Below are 24,586 nucleotides of genomic sequence, written 5' to 3'. Positions count from 1 at the left end.
TACTACTACTAATAATAATACCACTACTATTAGCACTACTAGCACTACCGTGACCACCATCACTACTACTACTACTACTAATAATAATAATACCACTACCACTACTATTAGCACTACTAGCACTACCATGACCACCATCACTACTACTACTACCACCACCACCAAAGTGCGTTTTATAATACATAATTTTGGTTAATCACTGTATGAAATTCCATTTAGCACAGCTCCCTCTAGCGGATGTATAACACAAACCCTAACCATGACCGTATTGTTTTTAATAGAAGACGATCCTGATTATAAGACGACCCCTTCTTTTTCAAGACTCAAATTTGACTTTTTGAACACCAAATTCAATTTTTTGACAACATAATGACAGTAATGATTATAAATATATATTCAAGAAAAAAGCAGGTGGCGCCATCTAGCATTGTGAATGAGTTTAATGTCTAGACCCCGAATATAAGACGCCCGACACTTTTCAGTCTTATTTCAATGCAAAAAAACACCGTCTTATATTCAGGCCTATACGGTACCACTACTACAGCTCCATTTAGTGTATGTATAACAGAACACAAATGTTAAATCATTAATTGAAGGGTGTAAAATACGGTAAATATTTATATTTACATACACAAAAACAACAAAAGTCTAGAAAATCACAGTAAAAAAAGCTCAATTTAAGGCATTATTTCTTGTATAACATTAAATATTCAATAGGTATATTGCCCAAAATGCACAAAATATGTTTAATAATTTATATTTACAATGGTGGAATAAACAAAGAGAGCATAAAAGTCAAGAATATAATAATCTAGAGTTTACTTTATTACATTAGACTATTGTTACATAGCTTTATTCAAATATTAACACATTTCAATGTGGAATTTTTTTCATTTTATTACAATTTTGAGGTATTGAATCGGCACATCCACAAACTTATTATTATTAAAAAATATTATCAAAACATATTGGTGTGTTAATAGTATTTTTTTCAAATGAACATACAAATATGAGGTATTATATAATTGGACTTATTTCTGTAGAGGCGCAAAAACGTAATGCTGTGGTAATAAATAATAGGGGTGATCCTACTTTGTGATTTTTCAATTATCGCGGCCATGTTTGGTTTACATTATCCGCGTTATTTCGAGGGATTACTGTACTTCATTTCCGTTATTATAATTTAAAGTCATTTTGTCGGATTAGATTTTTTCCACGTAGCATTCCCTGCGGCTAAACAATTAACATTAGCGCTATCTTATGTAGTTAAAAAAATTCCGTCATATATTTGTGTAAGTGCTTTATTTGGAATAAGCGTTGAACATCAAAATTTGAGTTTTTTTCTGATAAGGAGGGCTCGATGTGGCTCTGAGCAAGGTTGCCAGATGCTGCTGAGCTCAGCCTGATGTTTAGCTGCCGGACCGAACAGCAGGAGATTAAAAATGTACCGTGATTAACGTTGCGGACCTTGCCAACTGGCACGCTTCGCCTCGAGGTGTGGAAGGTGCCGTGAATGGAAAGAGGAAGCAAAGCGTTTTTAACCCTTAAATAGATTACATTCCTAGTAAAGAGGAGGCTCGGTATTAAACCAAGGGTTGTTGCCAGATTGGAGCAGTTCCAGCCCAATGAAATTGCATGGCATTCGAGCTATTTTTGATAAAAATGTCGATGTTCAACGCTTATTCCAAATAAAGCCCTTACAAAAAAATATGACGGAAATGTTTAAACATTTAAATCGCATGAATAAGATAGCGCTAATGTTAATGGTTTAGCCGCAGAGAATGCTACGTGGAAAAAATCTCATATGACAAAATGATTTTAAATTATAATAATGTGAGCAAAAAAGTCAACGGAAATGAAGTACAGTAATCCCTCGAATAACGTGGATAATGTAGACCAAACATGGCTGCGATAAATTATATTTTATATTTTAAATAGAATTTAAAAACGAAATTAATGAGAGTAAAAAATAAATCAAAAATTCTAGCAAATTCACAAAAACAATCAAATTAATTGAATTTTGTTTGTCTTTTCGGACTTTGACTGTGGACGACATAAAGTCTGTTTCAGTAAAGTTGAACTGAAATATACCATATTGACCCGAATATAAGACGATCCCTCGAATAACGTGGATAATGTAGACCAAACATGGCCGCGATAATTGAAAAATTGCTAAGTAGGATCACCCATATTATTACCACCACAATACATGTTTTTGCACATCTACAGAAATACAAGTCCAATTATATAATACCTAATATTTGTATGTTAATTTGAAAAAAATAATAACACACTAATATGTTTTGATAATAATATTTTTTAATAATAATACGTTTGTCAATCTGCCGATTCAATAACTCAAAATTATAATACAATTAAAAAATTCCACATAAAAATGTCTTAATATTTGAATAAAGCTGTATAACATTAAAATCAACCAAATTCCGTTTAAATACTTGGTTCTTGCAAAAATTAAAAATTAAAAAATAGTCTAATGTGATAAAGTAAACTCTCTAGATTATTATATTCTTGACTTTTATGCTCTTTGTTTATTCCACCACTGTAAATATAAAGTATAAATCATAGTTTATGTATTATTGGCAATATACCTATTGAATATTTAATATTATACAAGAAATAATGCCTTAAAATGAGCTTTTTTGACTGTGATTTTCTAGACTTTTGTTGTTTTTGTGTGTGTAAATATAAATATTTATCGTATTTTACGCCCTTCAATCAATGAATAAAATTTGTGTTGTGTTATACATACACTAGATGGAGCTGTAGTAGTGGTACCGTATAGGCCCGAATATAAGACGATGTTTTTTTGCATTGAAATAAGACTGAAAAGTGTCGGCGTCTTACATTCAGGGTTGGGGTAATCATTTAGGTCAGGATTCATGGGTCGTTAACCTTTTTGAATTTCAGGAAGAAACCACTTCCTGGTTGTACTGCTCACATGACTAGGTCACATCCTGTATATTTTGGATCATTTCCTGTGGAATTTGGAGGAATTTTTGGACTTCTTCCTGTTCCTTAGTCACACTGTAGCTTGCTAAGTTCACGTTCTAACCGTAAATTGTTGTCCGGTTAGAATACAATGTGAGCCATTTGGAAAACAAGGCGCTAGCTAACATGGAGTGAATGAATCCACAACATCTAAGCTAATGGAACCGAAAATTACCATGTTGAGCAGAATTGCTAACATTGTAGCTCGCTAAGCTAACGGAAGTTAGCACTTGGATATGCAATGGTTGACTCTTGTTGTGAAGGTGGCTTCAACTTTAATTTTTGCAACAATGAAAACAAATGAGAGCGGACGCGTACATTTTTTACCATATTTACTCACATTTAAGCCACTTTTGTTGGACAAAAAATGATGACTGAATCGAGGGTACGGCTTTTATGCGCATAAAAACACGACTGCAATTTGATGGCGCCGTGACACGATACGATAACGTCACTACAAAATGGCGCCCTTGCCGTGAAGTCACGACGCAAGCGAATATTAACTTCCTTATGATATTGACCCTAATAATGTGCTTTTGATTCATACTATATCTCATAAATACCACGGGTGATGATTTTTCTTAAGATTTTCCCTTCAAAGTAACACATTTGTACTCCATATTAAACCCATGAATATGGAGTTTAAAATTGTGAATCAGGGGGCGGCTTATACGAGGGAAATCGTAAAATTCTACGATTTTAATGCAATTGATTTTAAGGTGATTTTTTTAACCTAAAAACAGCGCCCGTCTTTAAAAAATAAATACAAAAGGAAGTCCAATCATGCATAAAGAGTGGTCGTTCGCTTATCTTGCGCCGTTACGTAACCCCGACCGACAATGTTATGATGACGCAGTAATCTTCTCCGTGCATTTGTGACGGGCCGTGTCACATGCGGATTTGCGCGGAAGATTACATGAATGGACGTAGCAACTCCAAAGTGCTCATTTGCATGCGCTTGACAATGCCTGTGGCGACGAGCAAATCTGCTTAAAATGTCTAGTTAATATTAACTGTTGACCTCGGCTTTTTAAATCAAGGCTTCCCATTCTATTGCTATATTTCCCTAAAAACTTAAAAACACAATTTTTGAGCTGAAGCAACAATTACAGTCAAGCAACATCACCTGTTTTTATATCAAATCCTTCTCATAAAAGTTTTTTTCTACAGGCATGAAAGAAATGCATAAAAACTATTTCAAATATTTTCACATCGACCTTACATCACCAAAAATTGAAAATCGTGGGCCCCAAAAGACCTGCGGTTCACATGATGTAAAAAATACTGTATTTTCCTTATCATTGTTATTATATGGATCGATATTGCTAAATCAATATATGAAATTACCTTTAACACAGCTCCATATAAGGGATATGAAACACAACCACCTACTAATACTACTACTGCTATTTCTACTACTACTACTACCACTACTACTAGTACTACCACTACTACTACTACCACTACTACCACTACTACCACTACTACTACCACTACTACTACTACCACTACTACTACTACTACCACTACTACTACCACTACTACTACTACCACTACTACTACTACCACTACTACTACTACTACTACCACTACTACTACCACTACTACTACTACCACTACTACTACTACAACTACTACTACTACCGCCACTACTACTACTACCACTACTACTACTAACACTACTACTACTACTACCACCACTACTACTACTACCACTACTACTATTACTAACACTACTACTACCACTACCACTACTACTACTACAGCTCCACCAAAGGGATATGAAACACAACCCCCTACTACTACTATTATAACTACTACTACTACTACTACTATTTCTACTGCTACTACTAATACTAATAATAATACTACTACTACTATTAGCACTACTAGCACTACTGTGCCCACCATCACTACTACTACTACTACTATTACAACTACTACTACTATTTCTACTGCTACTACTAATACTAATAATAATACCACCACTACCACTACTATTAGCACTACTAGCACTACCGTGACCACCATCACTACTACTACTACTACTACGACTACTGCTACTAACACTACTACTACCACCACCACTACTACTACTACTATTACTACTACTACTACATCTCCACCAAAGGGATATGAAACACAACCCCCTACTACTACTATTACAACTACTACTACTACTATTTCCATTGCTACTACTAATACTAATAATAATAATACTACCACTACCACTACTATTAGTAGTAGTAGTAGTACCTAACCCTAACCCTTTCATCTAGTGGGTGTATACCACATGCGCCTTCTAGAGCCTAAAATACAATAAATAATGTACCAATTTTTCAATCTTTATTTATTAATGATTTTTTTTCTCTCCCAAGATTACTTCAATTTCTTATTATACAAAAAAAGTTGATCTTACAGACATTACGTCGCCAAAGCTTGATACTCATGAAACCAAACAACTTCTGGCTCACATTACATTCAAACGACTTTATTCCTGTAGTAGTACGATTTGAATGTTGTAATATTACAATGTGGACTCCTCATATTTCAACCTCAAAATATTACATTTTTTTCTCTCAGATTATTACAACATATGACTTCTTGGCAGGTTATTTACTAGTTGGGAAACACCACGTTTGACATAGGCCATCCCTCATGCGGGTTATATAAGTACAGTTCCAAATGAGCCCAAATTAGGCCTGTGATGCATAATACACAAGTGAACTCTCTCCATTTCCCCAGTTCACATGACATCATACCAAAGGCCACGTTTATTTTCAGCTCATGTTTATTCATCATAATACTATGACGCAAATGGATTTTTCTTAAACGAACCCATTTTAATCCCGACAATCTATGATCTTATTATCTTTCATCTACAATTTCTTCGCAGGTGCCGATGACGTCTTCAGGACAAGACGGGATAGCGCTCAAAGGGATGGAACGTAACAGAGGCGTGGCTTTGGAAGCGAACGTGACCGCTTTGGCTTGTTTCCGTCACTGACCCGAAGCCCCGCCCATGACCCTCTCGTCGATTTAGTTTCCCACCTTTGGACGATAATACTGTTCTTTGCTTATTCCGTTAGCAGCCATGCACCTTTTTTTACTGGCAAATCAACGAAAAACGCAAGGGTCTTTCATGGCCGACTGCTGCGTGTGGTTGGGCCTCAGCCTTCTTGTCAATGTGGTCTCCAGTCAAAAGGCGGACCTATCCAAGCCCCCCATTGTCACCACCAATTACGGCAAGCTCCGCGGTATCAAGAAGGACCTAAACAACGAGATCCTGGGCCCGGTGGAGCAGTACTTGGGCGTCCCGTACGCCACCGCGCCCATCGGGGACCGTCGTTTTCAGCCCCCGGAGGCCCCCGGGTCGTGGCAGGAGATCCGTAACGCCACCCATTTTGCCCCCGTGTGCCCCCAAAATGTGCACGGGGTGCTGCCCGAGATCATGCTACCCGTGTGGTTCACGGACAACCTGGACGTGGCGGCCGGCTACATTCAGAACCAGAGCGAGGATTGCCTCTATCTCAACGTCTACGTCCCCACGGAGGATGGTGAGTGCTGGGTGGGTGAGGTGGTGGGTGAGGTAGCGGGTGAGATCGTGGGTGAGGTGGAGAGACCACCGACTCTGTGCTAAGCCCGACCCCCTGGCAGTACCTAGGTCCAATCAGCGTTTGTACACGAGCAGCCCTTGAAACGGAGTTGGAATGAAGTCAAAGTTCTGATTGGCCGCCAACTCCTAAAGGGGAGGGGCTTAGTTAACGGTCTGCTAGTGTTTTTCTCACATCTCACTGTTTTTCGGAGTATGCCAGCGTGCAGTTTTAACCGTTTCCACTGGGGTATTTTTCCCAGGAGTGTTTTGGACAAAGTGTGTGTGTGCGTGCATTTTGTATCAAAATTGAAGAGAAAAGTGATCTTAACCCTTTGGCTGCCACATGCTGGGATGATTTCTGCTTCTGAAAAATAGCATTTTACTTGTCTTTTCCTTTTTTGCATCATTTTCTGATGTTTTGGAGAGCATTTCCCATCCAAAAATAGCATAATTAGCTTTCTGAGATAATTCATATATTTATGATGAATATTTTTTCTTGAAAACTTTTGAGAATTTATATTTGATAACAAACCTTTATCAATACAACGATATTTTACACACTTCACTATATCACAGCTGGGCTATCATCATTTTTTTTATTGCTGGAAATATTGTAACTGGAATATCTGATGGCAAAAATGTTTACCGGGAAATTCAAATATTTATGGATATTTTTCTCTTGAAAAAGGAAAACTTTTTGGAATTTATTTTCAAGAACTGTTAGAATACCGAAATTTTCTGGCAATAAAACGGTAGTTCACGCATTTTACTATATCACAGCAAGCTTATCATTTTGCATCATTGTAAATAATATAACAATAAATAAATAATAATATTTTTTTGCAAAAATGTGCATTAGGCAGTCAAAGGGTTGAAAAAGCTCCATCCTCGACCACACCTGAATAAAATCAACTCATCAGCAAGCTGTCTAGAAGCCCGATAACAATCTTGATGATTTGATTCAGGTGCGTTGGGGACATGGAAAACAGGCTTGATAGGGGTGGAGTTGGGCACCATAGCTTTATCCAATGAGGTTTCTGCTCAAATGTGGAATAGTTTGGACACCCCTGCCCAAATTATGAAAATCCATCTGATTTTGTAAGTAGAGGTACCAAAACCCAAGCTCAGAGTCCGATTCATTTTGTTAGTAGAGGCACAAAAACCCAAGTTATGAAAACCGGTTGATTCTGTAAGTAGAGGTTACGAAAACCAATAGATTTTGTAAGTAGAGGTACCAAAACCCAAGCTCCAAATCCGATTGATTTTGTAAGTAGAGGCACAAAAACCCAAGTTATGAAAACCGGTTGATTATGTAAGTAGAGGTACCAAAACCCAAGTTATGTAAATTGATTGATTTTGTAAGTAGAGGCACAAAAACCCAAGTTATGAAAACCAGTTGATTATGTAAGTAGAGGTACTAAAACCCAAGGTACGAAAATTTATTGATTTTGTAAGTAGAGGTACCAAAACCCAAGCTCCAAATCCGATTAATTTTGTAAGTAGAGGCACAAAACCCAAGTTATGGAGACCGGTTGATTATGTAAGTAGAGGTACCAAAACCTAAGTTACGAAAACCGATTGATTTTTGTGAAAATAGGTACTAAAACCCAAGTTACGAAAATTGATTGATTTTGTAAGTAGAGGTACCAAAACCCAAACTCCGAATCCGATTAATTTTGTAAGTAGAGGCACAAAAACCCAAGTTATGAAAACCGATTGATTTTTGTGAAAAGAGGTACTAAAACCCAAGCTCCGAATCCGATTGATTTTGTAATTAGAAGCACAAAAACCCAAGTTACGAAAACCAATAGATTTTGTAAGCAGAGGTACCAAAACCCAAACTCAGAGTCCGATTCATTTTGTTAGTAGAGGCACAAAAACCCAAGTTATGAAAACCGGTTGATTCTGTAAATAGAGGTTACGAAAACCAATAGATTTTGTAAATAGAGGTACCAAAACCCAAGTTACGAAAATTGATTGATTTTGTAGGCAGAGGTACCAAAACCCAAGCTCCGAATCCGATCGATTTTGTATGTAGAGGCAGAAAAACCCATGTTATGAAAACCAGTTGATTATGTAAGTACAGTGGTACCTCGAGATACGAGCTTAATTCGTTCCGGGACTGAGCTCGTATGTCGATTTTCTCGTCACTCAAACGAACGTTTCCCATAGAAATGAACTAAAAACAAATTAATTCGTTCCAACCCTCTGAAAAAACACCCAAAACAGGATATTGGATTGGAAAAAATGTTTTATTTGTTCTAATTCGCCATCTATTAACAAAGTAACACATAACTAGTGGTTTAATATTACTAAAATGTGTTTAATAGAACTAAAATTAGAGGGATTTCGCACGACAACGCGCTCGTAACATAACATAAACAAATTTAAATGAACTTGGATTACGATTCTGACACACTCAAAAATAAGTTAAATCTAACCTTGCACTAAACTTAATTCTATTTTTTCTAGTTTTTACCTTTCTTCTCCCGGGTTGGCTCTATTTGCCCCGCCTCCACCCTGACTTTCAGATGCAACCAATCGAGGGTTGTTTGCCTTTGTCTTCCCTTCAAAACATTCCCAAAATGATGCACACAAATGTCCTCACAATTGGATAACGCACGACCACTTGCCAACGAAAAGTAGTATATACTCCTCTCGTATTAGCGATCAAGCTCCGCCATTCGCACTGACTAACGGGAAAAAAACACTGAAAAAATGCAACACCCCGCCCAGTGCTCGAGACCAGAAAGACCATTCGCATTACATTTTTATACCTTCTCCTGGCCGGGTTGGCTGTTTGCTCCGCCAATCGCACTGACTAACGGGGGAAAAAAAACACTGAAAAAATGCAACAGGAGGGAGTTGTGGGGAGAGAGACAGTGCCCATGATGTTCTTATGAGCACCCTCTCGCATCCGCTGTCTGCTCGTATATCGAAATTTGTCTTGTATCTCGAGATAATTATTTGCTCGAAATCTTACTCGTATCTCGAATTGCTCGTTTATGTGGACATCTTCAATTAATGAGCTTGTCTTGCACCTGGCGTGATGCATCATCACCAGGTGCCTTGGTTATCATCACTTTAGGTTTTTTTTCGCGTCGCTCTTCTTTTCAATGAAGCAATGAAGACAGTAATAGGACTTTGCTTGCTCATTTCTCTGATCCATTTTTCCGCTTGGCGCGGAGAATTGACTTTTCAACGGCACTTAAATAATCACACAATCTGGAAGCGCATTTGATTTAAGTGGGGAGTGCAAGTCGTACCTCTGATTGGCTTCTAATAAAGATCACAGGAGCGTTAGCACCACCGAAGCTCCATCTGTTCCAACGTGCTGACTTAAAATAGCCATCCAGTCATAAATTAATCAGAATCATTTCAAAAATAGAAAGCTAAAACACTCCAAGGCAAGTTATACTTCAACCCGGTTCCCGAAATGTTATCAAATTTAGGAATAAAAGCTTTGTCGACTTCATGTTTCATGCTAAAATTCAAATGAAGCTTATAGATTTAGAGAGAATAATTATACTATTTAAAGTGGTACCTCTACTTAGGAAATTCATTGGTCTCATAACTTGGATTTTTCATTTGTAAAGCAGCATTTTAACTCAAAATTCTGTCATTCAGTCCATGGTCTTCAAAAAAACGACCAACTAAACCAGTGGTACCTTGAGATACGAGCTTAATTCGTCCCGGGACTGAGCTCGTATGTCGATTTTCTCGTAACTCAAATGAACATTTCCCATTGAAATGAACTAAAAACAAATTAATTTGTTCTAACCCTCTGAAAAACACCCAAAACAGGATATTGGATTGGAAAAAATATTTTTATTTGTTCTAATTCGCCATCTATTAACAAAGTCACAAATAACTAGTGGTTTAATATTAGTAAAATGTGTTTAATAGTACTAAAATGAGACTTTTTGCACGGCAACACGCTTGTAACATAACATAAACATATTCAAATGAACTTGCATTACGATGCAGACACACTCAAAAATAAATTTAATCTAACCTTACACGAACAATTAATTCTAATTTTGTTTTAAATGTTGATACCTTTCTTCTCCCGGGTTGGCTCTATTGGCCCCGCCTCCACCCAGACTTTTAGATGCAACCTATCAAGGGTTGTTTGCCTTTGTCTTCCCTTCAAAATATTCCAAAAACGATGCACACAAATGTCCTCACAATTGGATAACACACGACCAATTGCCAACGAGAAGTAGTCTTGAATTAGCGATCGCTCCGCTAACGGGAGCTAACAGGCTAAGGGAAAAAAAAACACTGAAAAAATGCAACGCTCCACCCAGTGCCCAGAATTTGAATATATTAGAAGTTAAAAAAAGTCCAGTAAAATGTTCTTCCGCATTCGTCTTTTGTTTACATTTGACATTTTTGTATGTAAAAGCAATTGTAAGTAGAGGTAGCATTGTAGCTTAGCAATTCAGATGGTAGTAGTGGATGTCATGGTGAGTTGTGGGTGCCCAAAGTGTTTTTTTGGAAGTATTGCTGAGCCATTTTGGGGATTTTCATTTTCAGTAAAATTCCTGTTTGTCATGCAGTTCCGGTAAGAGCCTGAAAATTTCCCAGAATTCATTTGGGGTTTTCCGCCTTGACCTTTTTGATATTTCTCGACTCTCTGTACGTGCAAAAAAAGGGGAAATTGGTTATTCTCTATCCATTTTGGCTTCTGTGAGACACTGCTCTTTTTTTTAATACACAATCATGTTATGAATGGACCTACAATAATTAGTGCGAGCGTATTTTCCGGACTATAAATTGCACTTTTTTTCATAGTTTGGCTGGGGCTGCGCCTAATACTCAAGTACGACTTACATGTTTTTTTTCTCTCTCTCCAGTGAGTCTTGATTCGAATTTTTTTGAGGGTTTTACCGTTTTTGCCCGAATATAAGACGACCCTGACTATGAGACGACCCCCCTTTTTAAGACTCAAGTTTGAAAAAATACTTTTTGAACGCCAAATTCTTTTTTTTATACAGAAAATGTGATTTATAATCAGAAAAAAATGGTAATTGGTCTTTGAGCTGTTATTTAAATGATTGACTTGACACCATCAGATTTTAAAGTCAATGTATTTTTCAATTGTAACTATGGTACTTGTCGAAAAACACTGCAGAGAAAAAGCCTTATCTGTTTCAAGGAGCAATTTGTCATGCGGGTCTTGTTTTCGATCTCATTTCGATGGTGCAGGTGTCGTTCTGAGCAGAGCTGTGTCAGCTTTTTTTTCTGCCGAGTGCGGTCGGCCATCTTGTTGTGGACTGGATTGCGGCCTGGACAAAGTAGACAGTTTATTTTTTACTCTAAGAGTCATAAAAGGCAAGAAAAAGACTCATTTGGTTCACATAATTTATGTATTTCAAAGGTTAATGTAGTGAGTCTAGTTGGAGAGAATCCCTTGGAAATTCAGCGGGTTGGTTGTATTACCGTTATTTTTTTTTAGTTTCAGTTTTGGAAGTAGAACTTTGACAGAATCAGGTCAAAGTAAAAAAATAAATAAAATGAATGCAATTCTGATTCATCGGTTGCCATTAATGCAGCGAGTGAGTTAAAAAATGCAATTTGGAATTTAAAAAAGAAATCGATGAGAGTAAAAAATAAATCAAAAATTCTAGCAATTTCAAAAAAACACTCAAATTAATTTAATTTGGTTTGTTTTTGCGGACTTTGACTGTGGACGACATAAAGTCTGTTTCAGTAAAGTTGAACTGAAATGTACTGTATTGATCTGAATATAAGACGATCCCTCGAATAACGTGAATAATGTAGACCAAACATGGCCGCAATAATAGAAAAATCGCTAAGTAGGATCACCCATATTATTACCACCACATTAAATGTTTTTGCACCTCTACAGAAATACAAGTCCAATTATATAATACTTAATATTTGAATGTTAATTTGAAAAAAATAATAACACACGAATATGTTTTGATAACTATTTTTTAATAATAAGTTTGTGGATCTGTCGATTCAATACCTCACAATTGTAATAAAATGAAAAAAATCCACATTGTAATGTGTTAATCTTTGAATAAAGCTATATAAGATTAAAACCGACCAAATTACGTTTAAATATTTGCTTCTTGCAAAAAAAGACATAAAAAATAGTCTAATGTAATAAAGTAAACTCTAGATTATTATATTCTTGACTTTTATGCTCTCTTTGTTTATTCCACCATTGTAAATATAGTTTATGTATTTTTGGCAATATATACATATATTGAATATTTAATTTTATACAAGAAATATTGCCTTGAATTGAACTTTTTTGACTGATTTTCTAGACTTTTGTTTTTTGTGTGTGTAAATATAAATATGTATCCTATTTTACGCCCTTCAATTAAAGAATTAAAATTTATGTTGTGTTATACATACACTAGATGAAGCTGTAGTGGTGGTAAAAGTATAGGCCCGAATATAAGACGGTGTTTTTTGCATTGAAATAAAACTGAAAAAGTGTTGGTTGTCTTAAAATCGGGGTCTAGACATTGTACCCATTCACAATGCTAGATGACGCCCGATATCATGAAAGTGAAATCTGAAAACTTGGTTAATTGAATTGAATTGAATTCCTTTATTTTCATTAAACAGTATAATTATATTTAAAGCTTCACCATGGAGTGCCCATATAAATATTTAATAAATTAATTTACATTTCTAAAAACAAAAGCCATTTATTTACACGTGATTGCACTTTAGTTTACAAGATGAATTTGGGGTGAGATTCAGTTATTGCATGTTTTGAATGCTTTTTCTTTCGAATATATTGTTCTAATCATTCGTTTCAGATGTCATTATTTTGTGTATAAAAGTTGAATTTGTTGTTCAAAAAGTATTTTTTTCAAACTTGAAACTTGAAAAAGGGGGTCGTCTTATAATCGGGGTCATCATATATTCAGGCCATTACGGTAGTTGCTATTGAAGATAATTTTCCCTTTAATAATAGCTTGTTTTTTCCCATGAATATCTTTATCGGAGGTTAATTGTTGTATTATCATATCATAAAATAATCATAATCGCAAGCTTTGTATTGTAAATCCCATTGTGAAGTACCCAAAGGTTCTCACAATAAATCCCGTATTTCGCTAGTTTCTGTGACACCTTGTCATTGAGATGGGTCGCCTGGGTTGTCACTCCACTGCGTCCTTTCAGATTTCAATACGTCAGGAACGGCTGACGCGCCCCGAGTATGCGAAAAAAAGGTAAGTACCTCCCTCGTTAAATCGGGAATTAACTGTGGCTTAACATTTGGAATGCTGGAAGCATTTTCACCAACTGCACACCAGGCCTAATTAGGCGGAAACTGTGCATTACTTTGGCACTGAATGCAAATTGCCTTAGCTCGTTGCTATGCAATTGCCATCGACCATGACTTGGCACCGGGAAAGTTGATTTGGGTTTTAAACGCCATCCTCGTTGAAGTTCAAGTATTAAAACCAGAATGTCACTCCAAATTTTTTGGCTAGGACACATTTTTACTCCAAAATCGACTTTTTAAGGAGCTGAACAACCTTTTTTTTACAGGCTACCGCTATAGCTAATCTTTTACGTTGATATACTACAGCAGGGTGATGGAACCTATGGCTCGGGAGCCATATGTGGCTCTTTTAATGGCTCTACGCTAACTTCTAGTCCTGCTGTAATCATAATTTTTTATTTCATGATACTATACAGTCGTACCTCTACTTACGAAATGAGTTGGTTCCAGAATTTTTTTCGTAATGTGAACATTTCGTAAGTAGAGGTGTACTTTATATGTAAATTCTGTAATTCCTACCAAGATTTGATGTGAGGAAACCCAAACATGAGAGAAAATTATAAGGAAATTATGTATTAATGTCTTAAAATAGATAAAGAATATGAAAATGTGCCCTGCACCAATGAAATAATTCCCTCCACGGCCGTTATTATGGGTGACGTAATACCCGCGTTTGTCCGACAGGCAATTGAAGTGAATTAAATGCTTTGTTTGTCATTATATGAGATAGAATGATAGCGATGAAATGAGAGCCCACTAGACGGTGGCGATGTTCTAAAGTGAGGATCAATGCATCCGCGACAATATTTTCAAAATAAAATCAAAGATTTTCGAAACTTTTTGTACTTTAAAAATGGCGGAATGACGAAAAAAATCAAACATTTTCATGTATTTTTACTTGTGAATTTTGAGTATGACTTACAAGTTATGTTGAGTGCTGTGTGTGGGAGGGGCTTAATCGGCACTGAGTTTGGAGGAGGGCAGCTGAGACGCGTCTCATTCGCCACAAAGGACGCCGAATCGAAGCATAGTTGCGGCAAGCGTATTTTTATGTTCAACATCAGGAAGAGAGGGGGGAGGGGTTTTGGAATTGGGAGTGGCCTACAGTTGGTTTTGTACTTTCGATCGTAAATGAAACATTTGGAAGCACCAGAACAGCATTCTATTTATTTATTTTTATAAGTTCACAAATTCACTTAGAGTAAAATTTTCTATGGGTACATTTTCTATACATACATTTATTGTCAAATATTAGTAGTTGTAGTAGTAGTAGGGGGTTGTTATACATACACTATATGGAGCTGCAGGTGTTGTAGTGGTAATGAGGGGTGTTATACCTATACTAGATGGAGCTGCAGTAGTAGTAGTAGTAGTCGTAGTCGTAGTCGTAGTCGTAGTTGTAGTTGTAGTAGTAGTAGTAGTAGTCGTAGTCATAGTAGTAGTAATAGGGGGTTGTGTAATACAAACACTAGATTAGCTGCAGTAGTTGTTGTAATAGTAGTAGTAGTAGTCATAGTAGTAGTAATAGGGGGTTGTGTAATACAAACACTAGATTAGCTGCAGTAGTTGTTGTAATAGTAGTAGTAGTAGTCATAGTAGTAGTAATAGGGGGTTGTGTAATACAAACACTAGATTAGCTGCAGTAGTTGTTGTAATAGTAGTAGTAGTAGTCATAGTAGTAGTAGTAGTAATAGGGGGTTGTGTAATACAAACACTAGATTAGCTGCAGTAGTTGTTGTAATAGTAGTAGTAGTAGTCATAGTAGTAGTAGTAGTAATAGGGGGTTGTGTAATACAAACACTAGATTAGCTGCAGTAGTTGTTGTAATAGTAGTAGTAGTAGTCATAGTAGTAGTAGTAGTAATAGGGGGTTGTGTAATACAAACACTAGATTAGCTGCAGTAGTTGTTGTAATAGTAGTAGTAGTAGTCATAGTAGTAGTAGTAATAGGGGGTTTTGTAATACAAACACTAGATTAGCTGCAGTAGTTGTTGTAATAGTAGTAGTAGTAACGGGCTGTGTTAGAGATTTACTAGAGGGAGCTGTAGTAGTGGTAGTAGTAGAAGGGGTTGTGTTATACATAAACTAGATGGTGCTGCAGTAGTAGTAGTAATGGGGGATGTTGTCCATCCACTAGATGGAGCTGCAGTAGTGGTAGTAGTAGTGGTAGTACTAGTAGTAGTAGTGGTAGTAGTAGTAGTAATAGTGGTAGTAGTAGTAGTGGTGGTAGTGGTAGTAGTGGTCGTGGTAGTGGTAGTGATAGTAGTAGTAGTAGTAGTAGGGGTTGTGTTACACTTACACTAGATGGAGCTGCAGTAGTGGTAGTAGTAGTAGGGGTTGGGTTATACATACACTAGATGGAGCTGCAGTAGTGGTAGTAGTAGTAGTAGGGGTTGTGTTATACATAGACTAGATGGAGCTGCAGTAGTAGTAGTGGTAATGGGGGGTGTTGTCCGTCCACTAAATAGAGCTGCAGTGGTGGTAGAAGTAGTTGTAGGGTGTTGTGTTATACATGCACTAGATGGAGCTGCATTAGTAGTAGTAATAGTAGTGGTAGTAGTAGTGGTAAAGGGCTGTGATAGAGATTTACTTGAGGGAGCTGAAGTAGTGGTAGTAGTAGAAGGTGTTGTGTTATACATACATTAAATGGTGCTGCAGTAGTAGTAGTAGTAGTGGTGGTAGTAGTAGTGGTAGTAAAGGGTTGTGTTACAGATCTACTAGAGGGAGCTCTAGTAGTGGTAGTAGTAGTAGGGGTTGTGTTATACATGAACTAGATGGAGTGGTGCTAATAGGAATTTCATACCATGATTAAGCAATATTGATCCATATATAAGGCGCACTGCTGGCTTATGAAAAAGTATTTTTAGATGCGCCTTATAGGTACAATACCCACTCAAATGAATGAAACGGTCATTTATCTTCCCCAAACGTTTTTTTTGTTTTTCTTTTTGTTTTTCTTTAATAAGACAAAATGTCATTTACCATATAAAAGCGAATGCAAGATTGTTTTTCCTTCTGTGCACGTCTTGGACATTTATATCTTTTTTCTCCATTTTGGGGTCTTTTCATAATTAAAACCCAACATAACCCTTTTTTCTGTTGAGAGAAGAGATGTCTACTTGTTTTGGACTTGTTAGCTGCAAGCTAACATAACCTGGTTACATTTACCATCATTTTTATGCAAAATATGACTTTCTTAATGACAAAATGACACTTGTCTTTGCAAACCATTCTCGTTTGCAGTCATTTTTCGGCTCAGACGAAGCCATTAATGGAAAATCCCGTGAATGCTTTGCTGTGTCCGTTTCTATGGATAGAAAACGGCTTCAACCTTCACGCCGACTTGATAATTAGCGCTCTGTAAATGTCATTCGGTCCACGCAGCGCCAATGTTTGCGACCCAATCTCATCCTGTTTCACACGGCGTGGCGGCTAACATCACCCGTTTACCTTTTTTACCCCTATTTTGACTTCATCGCCTTCTCCTCGATGAATAAAGAGGACATTTTCTTTGCTTCTTGTCCAGTTTTTTTTTGTAAATCAGGATACAGTGCTGCTTCTACTTACAAAATATTTTTGGGGGATTTATTTGTTCCACTGTCCTCAAAATAACCACCAACTAAACCCTTTAAAAATGTCTCACTTTGCTATGAAATATGTGAAAAAATAGTCAAAAAATAAAAAACATCATATATTAATGTATTAAAATGGTACCTCTACTTACAAAATTGTTACCAGAACTTGGATTTTTCGTATTTTATATATATATTCTCTAATTCACATCTGTCAAAGTGGCGGCCCGAGGGCCAAATCTGGTCCACCACTTCATTTTGTGTGGCCTGGGAAAGTAAATCATGAGTGCCGACTTTCTGTTTTAGGGTCAAATTAAAATGATAGATATAGATGTATATTATATTTCCTTATTTTCCCACTTTTAAATCAATAATTGTAATTTTTTAATCATTTTTTTCTGTTTTTAGTTCAAAAATCATTTTGTAAAATCTAAAAATGTATTTTAAAAAAGCGCAAATAAACATTGTTTTAGATCTATAAAAAACTGAATATTCAGGGCTTTTAATCCAGTTCTTTTAACCCATTTATAAAAAAAATATCTAAATATTATATCTAAAATGGTCCGGCCAACGTGAAATCAAGTTGACGTTAAAGCGGCCCGCGAACCAACCAGTTCTTTAAAAAAAACTACCAACTAAACCCTTTAAAAATGATCAAAGTGTCCCAATTATGTGTAATAGTTGTGAGAAAACATTAAAAAATGAAATAACATGATTTATTAATGTATTAAAATGGTACCTCTACTTACAAAATTCTTACCAGAACCTGTTTTGTAACTTGATTTTTCGTATTTTATAAATGATCAAAATATCCCATTTTTTGTGAAAGATTTTGAGAAACCACGCAAAAAAATGGGAAAAATAAAATGAAAATGATCTATAATGTCTTAAAATTAAAATCAAACAAGATCTATTTGAGTACTAGAACAGTACAGTAAGTAGGAAGCTAACATTAGCACACAAACACATAAACACAACTTCAAATTATGAATTCAAAACAATTTATTAAATATAATTTGCAATATATTGGATAACAGGGCCCGCTTCATAATTTCATATTCACCAATAATTTAAAAGAAAGAACAAATTTGCTTTAGCCACACTCGAAAAACTAAAAAAAAAGTTGTATTTGGGAGGCAGCCAATGGGAAGCCAGCAGACTTTAGGAAGAATGCAACGCTAGAATTTCACAATAAAATAATGTATAAAGAAAATGTATTGACTTAGAGGGGATTTTGTAACTTGGATCTTGTTTTCATATATTAGAACAGTCATTTTCTTTTGAAAGGGTTTTGTATTCTGAATATTTTCTATGTAGAAAAATTCGTAAGTAGAGGTAAATATGGAATAGAAAATTCGTAAGTAGAGGTACCACTCTATTTCTTATTTATTAGGGATTATTAAACACATCCATTATATGAATGAAAATAACTAGTCATTTTCTTATGAAAGTTTCGTAACCTGAAAATTTTGTATGTAGAGAAATTCATAAGTAGAGGTAAATATGGAATAGAAAATTCGTAAGTAGAGGTACTACTCTTTTTCTTATTTATTAGGGATTATTAAACAATTATTCATTAGATGAATGAAAATAACTAGTCATTTCCTTATGCAAGTGTTTCATAAGCTGAAAATTTTGTATGTAGAAAAATTCGTAAGTAGAGATAAATATGAATAGAAAATTCGTAAGTAGAGGTACTACTCTATTTCTTATTTATTAGGGATTATTAAACAATTATTCATCAGATGAATGAAAATAACTAGTCATTTTCTTATGAAACGGTTTCGTAATTTAAAAATTTTCTATGTAGAACAATTTGTAAGTAGAGTTAAATATGGAATAGAAAATTTGTAAGTAGAGGTACTACTCTATTTCTTATTTATTATTGATTATTAAACAATTATTCATCAGATGAATGAAAAACACTAGTCATTTTCTTATGAAAAGGTTTTCTTAATTTGAATATGTTGTATTTAGAAAAATTCGTAAGTAGAGGTAAATATGAATAGAAAATTCGTAAATAGAGGTACTACTCTATTTCTTATTTATTAGGGATTAAACAATTATTCATCAGATGAATGAAATTAACTAGTCCTTTTCTTATGAAAGTGTTTCGTAACCTGAACATTTTGTATGTAGAAACATTCGTAAGTAGAAGTAAATATGGGATAGAAAATTCGTAAGTTGAGGTAAATGTGAATGGAAAATTCGTAAGTAGAGGTACTACTCTATTTCTTATTTATTAGGGATTATTAAACAATTATTCATCAGAAGAATGAAAATAACTAATTATGAATGGTATGTTTGGACTGTCATGCCGGTTTAAAAGCCGAAAAAAACATTTTTGTGCAATTTTGAAGCGTTTAAAAGAGTTAACAGTTGCCATATGTATGTTTTGTCATTCAAGTCCATTGAACGGCTTCATTTTTCATTCGATAGAATCGTTGCAAAGGGGGAGGGGCGACCAAATCGGCTATTTACAACCCTTAATTTTTGTGGTTTTGTTTTTTTTTGGTCCCAAAGGATGACAACAACCGCTTTTCTTGATCTTGTGTCTTTTCTTTTGATGAATGTGTCTGTGATGCATTTTGTTTTTGTCCTCTTTTCAAACCGGCAAAACACAAAGAGAAAAACAAACCTCTTTACCGCTTTGTCTTTTTTGCTCTTGCTTCTTATTTTTTTGATATTCTTTTTTTTGGGGTCTTTTTTTTTACCGTTTTTTGCCAAGTAATCTTTTTTGAATTTTCTCTTTTCTCTTTTTCCCCCCTTTTTTTCTGAACCCTAGGTCCGCTCACAAAAAAACACGATGAATCTGCAGCCAACAAGCCCCGAGACGAAGGTATTTTTGATGCATGTTTTGCCTTTTTTTTCTTCTTGTTTTCACGCCCTTTTTTCGGGGGTGGGTGTAAGAAAAAAACACACAAAACCGCCTCCGCTTGGACATCTAACGCCGTCAATGGCACTGAAAGACAATCTCCATAGCCAGTTTAAATAATATTGCTATCAATGGCAAGCGATGACATCATTTTGTATCACTTGCTTGCGTTTTTAGGGTCCTTACAGGTCACTTCCTGTAAATTTTGAATCATTTCCCATTGATTTTCAGGGAATTTTCGGGCTACTTCCTGTGTGTTGGTCATTTATTCCTTATTTTTTGGACATTTCCAGGTGACTTCCTGTTGGTTTTGGGGCATTTTAACATTCATTTTGACTGCAAAACAACGAACATGACTGCCGTTAAGAAACAAATAAAGTGCTGTTATGCACCCCCGTAAACACACAAAATTTTAGTTTTTTTGCAGTTTGATTGACAGCCTTGATGTATAAAATGATACTGTTTTTTTATTGTTATTGTTCGTTGATTTGAGATGCAAATTGAATTCATACTATTTCCGCTTGAAAAATGCATACCTACTGACTGTAATAACTAAAAAGAAAAACCCTTACACATCACATTATACGGGTGTGAAATTGATAAGGGAGTTTCAGAATACAAAAAAACGAGCCAATCAGCAACGGCGAACCTCATCCATCCTCCGTCCAACCCGAATAATGACAGCCTAGTGAAGTGTAGGATGGAAGCGTTCAGGAATTAATTAAAGTGCAGAAACTAATGACCTCCATCCGCTAATCTGCAAACTGGCAACTGGGAATCCCGGGGGTGCAAATCCCAAATCCTGCGGCCAAAATAAACGGGAAATAAAAGGTTCTCTGATTAATTTATTTTTGCTTTTAATATTGTAAATGGCTTTTCTTTACTGCCTGATGATTTTATTTACAATTTACGATTTTTCCAGTAGCACCTGCTGGTGAGAAGAACATGATGCATGCAACTGTATTTTCCGGACTATAGGGTGCAACTAAAAGATTTAATGATATTCCATTTAGCACAGCTCCATGTTTAATACAACTCCTAACCACGATTACTACTACTACAGCTCCATCTAGTGAATGTATAACAATCCCCTACTAATATTACTACTACTACTACATATCTGAATAATGGCTCTATAACACAATCCCTAACCAGTTGTATTACTACTGCTAGAGCTCGATCTAGTTGATGTATTATGACCCCTAACCAGTACTACTATTACTACCACTACAGCTCAATTTAGTTGATGTATAACACAACCCCATATGACCACTAAAGCTCCACCTAGTGGCTTTATAACACCCCCCATTTCTTCTACTACAGCTTCATTGAGTGGATGTATATTACAACCCCTATTACTACTCCAGCTATAACAATCCCCTACTACTATTTCTACTATAGCTCCATCTACTGGATTCATAATGCACCCACCTACTACTACCACCACCACCACTACTACTACTACTACCACCACCACTACTACTACTACTACTACTACCACCACTACTACTAATACTACGACTACTGCTACGACCACTACTACTACCACCACCACCACTACTACTACTACTACTATGACTACTTCTACTACTATTACTACTTCTACTACTATTACTATGACTACTACTACTACTATTACTATGACTACTTCTACTACTATTACTATGACTACTTCTACTACTATTACTACTTCTACTACTTCTACTACTGCAACTACTACTACCACCTCTGCTCCATCTACTGGATTTGTACTGCACCCACGTACTACTACTACTACTACCACTACCACTACCACCACTACCACTACCACTACTATTACCACTACCACTACCACTACTACCACAACCACTACCACTACCACTACTACTACCACTACTACTACTACTACTGCTACAAGTAGATGTATATAATGTAACCTTCTACTACTACTACCACTACTACTACTACCACTACTACTACTACTGCTACCAGTAGATGTATATAATGCAACCCTCTTCTACTACGACGTACTTCCACTACTACTACTACTACTACTACGTACTTCCACTACTACTGCTACTACGTACTTCCACTACTACTACGTACTTCCACTACTACTACTACGTACTTCCACTACTACTACTACGTACTTCCACTACTACTACTACGTACTTCCACTACTACTACTACGTACTTCCACTACTACTACTACTACGTACTTCCACTACTACTACGTACTTCCACTACTACTACTACGTACTTCCACTACTACTACGTACTTCCACTACTACTACTACGTACTTCCACTACTACGTACTTCCACTACTACTACTACGTACTTCCACTACTACTACTACATACTTCCACTACTACGTACTTCCACTACTACTACTACTACGTACTTCCACTACTACTACTACGTACTTCCACTACTACGTACTTCCACTACTACTACTACGTACTTCCACTACTACTACGTACTTCCACTACTACTACTACGTACTTCCACTACTACTACGTACTTCCACTACTACTACTACGTACTTCCACTACTACTACGTACTTCCACTACTACTACTACGTACTTCCACTACTACTACTACTGCTACAAATAGATGTATATAACGCAACCCTCTGCTACCGCTACTACTACTACAAAAACTTCGTCTAGTAGGTCTATATAACGCAACTCCCTACTACTACTACTCCAGCTCCATCTCGTGGCTGTATAGCACAATCCCCTACTACTACTATCACCACTAATGCTGTATCCCTTAGAATGCAGAAACTACGGTAAAGTGTCATTAAAATCCGGCTGCATTTTATCTGGATTACCATTTAAGATGACATGTCTGTTCTTTGTTTTGGACTCTTTTGCACTTTCGACCTCAGACAGCCTCGCTAAGGTCAGAAGCGCATAGCAAAAAGGCGCAATGTCGGCATGTGGAAAAAAAACGTGTTAATGTCCGCTCGCTCGCTTAAATCCCACCCTATAATCCTCATGCCGACGCCTCCATCTTGCTACGTAAGCGCTATCGCTAATCCAAATTGAATATTATCAGTGGCAAAGTTTAAGAAGGGACCAGATAATAATACAGCTATATATTCTTTATCCTCTTAGAGGACCCGATAAACATCCAATCTATATATCTATGTGTGTGTATATATATATATATATATATATATATATATATATATATATATATATATATATATATACATAGATATATAGGTATAGATTGGATGTTTATCGGGTCCTCTAAGAGGATAAAGAATATATAGCTGTATTGTTATCTGTATGTGTATATACAGTCACTTTGAAATACGAGCTTAATGCAATCCGATTTACTCGTTTCTCAAATCAACATTTACCATAGAAATAAACTCAAAATACAAAATAAAATACAAATTAATTCCTTCCCACCCTCTGAAAAAACACACCAAAAAAACAGGATATTACAATGAAAAAACATATTTGTATTGGTTATAATTCACCATCTATGAACAGAGTAACAAATAACTAGTGGTTATCATGTTTTATAATAAAATGAGACATTAGTATTATTAGATTCTATACACACTTAAAAATAGTTTTAATCTTACGTTTCACCAAATTTAAACCTTCTTGTGCAATAACCAAGGCAAAGAAGTTCACGCATACTCCTCATGTTTTTCGATTCTTTCGTGCTTAATATCGATTGTCATCATCCGCCTTTTCTAACTAACTAACGCAAAAAAACACGGAAAAAAATAGAGATCTTTGCACGAGGGAGATGCGGCGAAAAAGGCAGTGCGCTGAAATCAGAAATCATGCTCGTATCTCAAAATTTGTCTCGTATCTCAAGGTAAATATTTGCTCGGAATTTGACTCGTATCTCAAGGTAAATATTTGCTCGGAATTTGACTCGTATCTCAAGGTAAATATTAGCTCGGAATTTGACTCGTATCTCAAGGTAAATATTTGCTTGGGATTTTACTCGTATCTCAAGGTAAATTTTTGCTCGGAATTTGACTCGTATCTCAAGGTAAATATTTGCTCGGTATTTTACTCGTATCTCAAGGTAAATATTTGCTCGGAATTTTACTCGTATCTCAAGGTAAATATTTGCTCGGGATTTTACTCGTATCTCAAGGTAAATATTTGCTCGGAATTTGACTCGTATCTCAAGGTAAAGATTTGCTCGGAATTTGATTCGTATCTCAAGGTAAATATTTGCTTGGAATTTGACTCGTATCTCAAGGTAAATATTTGCTCGGAATTTGACTCGTATCTCAAGG

At 36.0% G+C, this 24,586-nt stretch overlaps 1 protein-coding gene across 2 annotated transcripts in view; it reads left to right on the top strand.

Moving 5' to 3' along the window:
- Window positions 1–24,586, top strand: part of nlgn2a (neuroligin 2a) — an 87,172-nt gene that overhangs the window by 26,033 nt on the left and 36,553 nt on the right. The window contains exons 2-3 of one of the 2 annotated variants that reach the window (XM_077588677.1): window positions 5,906–6,566; window positions 20,240–20,293. In XM_077588677.1, the coding sequence (XP_077444803.1) occupies window positions 6,104–6,566; window positions 20,240–20,293 (517 nt within the window). In that variant the 5' untranslated portion in view covers window positions 5,906–6,103. The remainder of the gene's footprint in view (window positions 1–5,905; window positions 6,567–20,239; window positions 20,294–24,586) is intronic. The other variant, XM_077588678.1, reaches the window with a different exon arrangement.

This window comes from Stigmatopora argus, chromosome 20 (assembly GCF_051989625.1).
Source record: "Stigmatopora argus isolate UIUO_Sarg chromosome 20, RoL_Sarg_1.0, whole genome shotgun sequence".
NCBI classification, from domain to species: Eukaryota; Metazoa; Chordata; class Actinopteri; order Syngnathiformes; family Syngnathidae; genus Stigmatopora; species Stigmatopora argus.
This window is presented reverse-complemented; position numbering and strand designations above follow the sequence as displayed.